This window comes from Danio aesculapii, chromosome 2, assembly GCF_903798145.1.
Source record: "Danio aesculapii chromosome 2, fDanAes4.1, whole genome shotgun sequence".
In the NCBI taxonomy this organism is placed as follows: Eukaryota; Metazoa; Chordata; class Actinopteri; order Cypriniformes; family Danionidae; genus Danio; species Danio aesculapii.
In genome coordinates, this window is record NC_079436.1 from 36344877 (window position 1) to 36349272 (window position 4396).

At 36.1% G+C, this 4396-nt stretch overlaps 1 protein-coding gene across 2 annotated transcripts; it reads left to right on the forward strand.

The window, feature by feature from the left end:
* The first annotated feature begins 280 nt into the window (after positions 1 to 280).
* ing5b (inhibitor of growth family, member 5b) lies at positions 281 to 4228 on the forward strand. Of its 2 annotated transcripts, none has more exons than XM_056467356.1 (8): positions 281 to 403; positions 693 to 764; positions 845 to 1011; positions 1521 to 1632; positions 1711 to 1801; positions 1897 to 2032; positions 3710 to 3771; positions 3870 to 4228. In XM_056467356.1, the coding sequence occupies exons 1-8, from the start codon at positions 367 to 369 to the stop codon at positions 3907 to 3909; spliced, it is 717 nt and encodes a 238-aa protein (XP_056323331.1). In that variant the 5' UTR covers positions 281 to 366; the 3' UTR covers positions 3910 to 4228. The 2 variants fall into 2 exon arrangements, with proteins under 2 accessions (XP_056323331.1, XP_056323325.1); XM_056467350.1 differs by having other exon boundaries at positions 282 to 403; positions 1708 to 1801.
* Positions 4229 to 4396: the final 168 nt, after the last annotated feature.

Consider the following 4396-nt stretch of genomic DNA (forward strand, 5'->3'; position numbering starts at 1 on the left):
ATATTTTTATATTACTGTGAGTGGTCAGTTTGGAGTTGGGGTAGGTGTAGACATTGATAAAATACGAGTTATGGTTAATTTAATGAGCAAAGGAAAAAAACAAAGTGAAACAAAACTCCACTACACTAGATGGTGCTGTAGAGCAAGTTCTTGCTTGCTGCACTGCAGATAAAGACGCTACACTATAAATATATGATATATAAATCATGCGGATAGTCTTATGTGTTCACTTTGTGGCAATGTGGTTGACCGTTTGTATATTAAACTCCAATAATCTGCACAGCCACACCAGGAAAGGAAACTCAGCGCGCGCTAAATAAACCTCCGCACACGCCTTCCTGCGGTGAAAAGTTTGTACCAACAAAAATGGCGAAAGGGATGTACTTAGAGCATTATTTGGACAGTAAGTTTCGCAATAAAGATTCTTCTAAACTTCTTGACCTGTTTTACTTACTGTCGAGTTGTTTGAATGCGTTAAATTCTCTAAAACACCAGGCCATGTTGGGGTGTTGTTAAGTTTCAGTCTCACAAATGTATCATTGTCTTGTATGGTAAATGCTGAATGGTATTTTGTATCTTGTAAAACCTTAACTTTAATGCATTCATTCATGCATGATATTGCTGTTCAGGCAATTTAGGTAAACAATTTGCAACTTTGCAGGGTTTTAAATATACATTTTTAATCCAACCAGGCATTGAGGGTCTTCCCTGTGAGCTGCAGAGAAACTTCTCATTAATGGAGGATTTGGATAATAGGACCGAAGGTATGGATGATTGCATTATATGTACTATAATGCCATGAACACTAACTTTTACGTGACTAATTCAATTCTTTTGTTTACAGAGAAAAAAGCAGAGATAAGTGAACTAGCTTCTGAGTATATTGAAAAAGTAAAAAATCTGGCATCTGAGGAGCGTGTCCAGCATTTAAAGAAGATTGACAATGCATACAACAAATGCAAAGAGTTCAGCGATGACAAGGTTCAGCTCGCAATGCAGATATATGAAATGGTGAGATCCAGAGTCCTCAGTTTAAAATCCAATTTTACCCCATGATGCATGAGGTTAAGGCAAGGTAAAACTTTATTGTCCTAGTTAGAGAAATTTGTCTAGGGCTCTTGCCCTCAGCTGCAGTCATCGCATCCATAGAAAAACAATACAAACATACAAAGAACAGATAGGTATATAAATAAATAAATCTATATCCCCACCCCCAAAAAGTTGCATACCCACCTTCATATATACACATTAATAAATAAAAACAGATGTACTCTCAGTCTAAGCCACCACTATTTAATAGCTTAATGCTCACCAGATAAAAAGAGTTTTATATCTGTTTAATCTACAGTAAGGTACACTAAACCTTTTCCCCCAAGGTAACAACTCATACTCATTATGCAGAACATGTCATAAGTCACAAACAATTTGTTTAGCATCTCTTAATGTGTCCGGTTTATAAATATGCTGCAGTGACATCTGTACTGATACACCAGTAAAAACAAATGAATTTATATTTTCAGGTGGATAAACACATTCGACGCTTGGATGCTGAGCTAGCACGCTTTGAGAATGATCTGCAGGAGAAACTGGACTCGGGCAGCCAGGATAGCTCTGATGAAAAGCAATCCAGAAGTTAGTCTTCACGAACATATTAAGACAATTTATCCATTAAAGTAGAAAAATTAACTGACAAATTTATTGTTTCAGAAGATAAGAATATGAAAGATAAGAGGGGATCTCATGCAAGAGACAAGAAAGCATCAGATCAAGACTCCCCCAAGCAGAAAAAAATTAAAAATGGGTAACTTATTTTGATTGGATACATTAATTTTATTGCCAAACCAGCCTTTCACTTGAATTCTTTCTTTCTTTCTTTCTGACTTTTTCAAATTTTAGCCCCAACATAAGTGAATCTCTGCTCGCAATGCACCCATCAGATGTCCTGGATATGCCTGTGGACCCTAATGAACCCACATACTGTTTGTGTAGTCAAGTATCATATGGAGAAATGATTGGATGTGACAATTCAGATGTGAGTAATGAATATTCTTATTTAAGTAGGGCTGTCAAAATTAGCGCGTTAATGCACGTGATTAATTTGTTATATTTAACGCGTAAAAAAAATAACGCAGTTGCAGGTTTTTATTTGCTGTTGTGGCCAACGTGTGTTTAACGTGCAAAGAAATATGGATAAGACCAAGGAAGCGCTTTTAGAAGGAAAGTTTCCGTATAAGACCATTAATGTCGCATCACCAGGCTATCCTACGTTTTCTCCAGAGTTTCATCTAATTTCGAGTTTCATTTTTAATCTTTCGACTTTAACTGCAGTTCACTTTAATTCAGCAACATATTGTTCATGCCTCGACTGCTGAAAGAGTGCTGTTTTAATGGAATTTGATACCGCATGGCGAACAGAAAGATAAACTTCTGCATTTTGGGACTCGGGTGGTCCTTTAAGGTAATCAAAACTCACTGTTTACATGGTAGACTCTTAATCAGTATTACCTTAATCATAAAAGCGGATTATTGGTGTCCATGTAAATGTACTCCGTGAAAGTGCCAGATGATGTCGCAAGCTGTCAAAGACAGCCCATTCCTCTGCCCTTGAGTTGAGTCCATGCGCCTTCAAATGTTTCATTAAGTTTGACGTGTTTCCCCCCCTACACGCAACTTTTGTAAAGCGTCTGCTTCACGTTGTTGTGTCAGAATCCTTGCTTGTAAAATACAGCCGTACTTTAGAACGCTTAGTTTAAGCAAATTTGATGAACGTGATCATGTTAATGAATCTGAAGGAATCCCTCGCTCATCGCGTGCACTGTACTGCACGCGTTGTCTGTCCGTCTGCGTGTGTGTGCGTTTCCTAGCAACAAGAGCAAATGCCTGACATCGCTGACTGTCTAAAGTCTCTAAGTCATTCTATATGTATTCTATAGTCTTTGTGGTGTCCGTATGCCTCAAAGCTGTTTAGAATTAAATGTTTAAAGATGGTGTGACCAAAGTCCCTGTAAGAAGTCTATAGTCTGTGGTACGTGTTTTTGGTGTACCCCTTGGCCACATTAGTCACGTTTCCACTATCGCGCCTAAAGTGAGCGAGCCAAGGCCAGCCGCGTTGTCCCCTGATAATGTCAATAGACTGACCTGTCTTAGCAACTGGCTAAATGTTAAGGAGGACTAAGCAAAATTGTTTCTACTTTATAATTAATATTCTCGCAATACAACTTTTACAATGAGTACAATTGCTTGTATTCAGTACTTTATTATTATTATTATTGTTGTTATTATTATAATTATAATTTTCTGTATTTGCAATGCCTGTATTTTGGATTTTTTTTATAGTCCACTTAGAATCCAACATAGAAATTATTTTTTTCTTTATTGTCATTGATTGTTTTGAAATTCAAATGGCTCTTACATGCCTGTGTTTTATTTCTGTAGTAAATATGGCGTTTTGTGATTAATCATGATTAAGTACCAAAAAGGTGTGATTAATTAGTTAATTTTTTTATTATTTGACAGCCCTAGTTTAAAGCCATTGTTTGAAAAATTACTGTTATTTTACATGTTAATAAGAAATAGATTTGTACTTCGTAGTTTCTATTATACTGGCAATCAATTTTTTATTATACAGGCATTGTTAGTAACATCACATAACATTACATACAATTATATTACTGTTAATATGCAAAAGTATGATTTTTTTTTTCAACAGTGTCCAATAGAGTGGTTTCATTTTGCTTGTGTCGGCCTAACAACCAAACCAAAGGGCAAATGGTAAGCTAATTTACATAATTTCGTACTAGTATTTGCACACTCCACATACTAACACATTTAAAATTGCATTTACCATGATTTGTGTTTTCCATTTACAGGTACTGCCCACGATGCACCCAAGACATGAAGAAAAAATAGTATATGTTTACAATGCACCCAGAATCAAATATGTGCCGCAAATATACCTTGTGTCTTGTATAACATCTCATTTAGTGGGAATCAATTGACTATCCATCTGTGCCTTTGCTATGATGATGACCATGAATGTAACAGGGAAGAGTATTACATGTATTATCCAGTTGGTGGCAGCAGAGTGTTTCTTTTCATTTGGCTATAAAATAAAGTTTATTTATGAGGGTGTGCAACTTTCATATTTTTTTAATGTCTTCTCCAAAAAGTTCTTCATATTACTACAAGAGATAAAGAGGTTTTCTAAATAAAGATTTTTTTTCCGAAAAGACTTTTTCAGACATTGGTGTGATTTCCTTTTTTAACACTTATGTTGGCATTCAAGTGAAGTGTTAGAATGCGCTAGTTGTAGGGAAATGTAGTTTTTAGGACATAGCACTTCTGCGCTGCGCAGTGAAATCGAGACTACTATTCCCGTCATGCAACAGCCATCTGA

Excerpts from the sequence above, each read along its gene's own strand:
- ing5b (XM_056467350.1), top strand. The coding sequence starts at position 367 with ATGGCGAAAGGGATGTACTTAGAGCATTATTTGGACA. Across the intron at positions 765-844 it reads TTTGGATAATAGGACCGAAG|AGAAAAAAGCAGAGATAAGT; the intron begins GTATGGATGATT and ends TTTTGTTTACAG. Across the intron at positions 3,772-3,869 it reads ACCAAACCAAAGGGCAAATG|GTACTGCCCACGATGCACCC; the intron begins GTAAGCTAATTT and ends TTCCATTTACAG.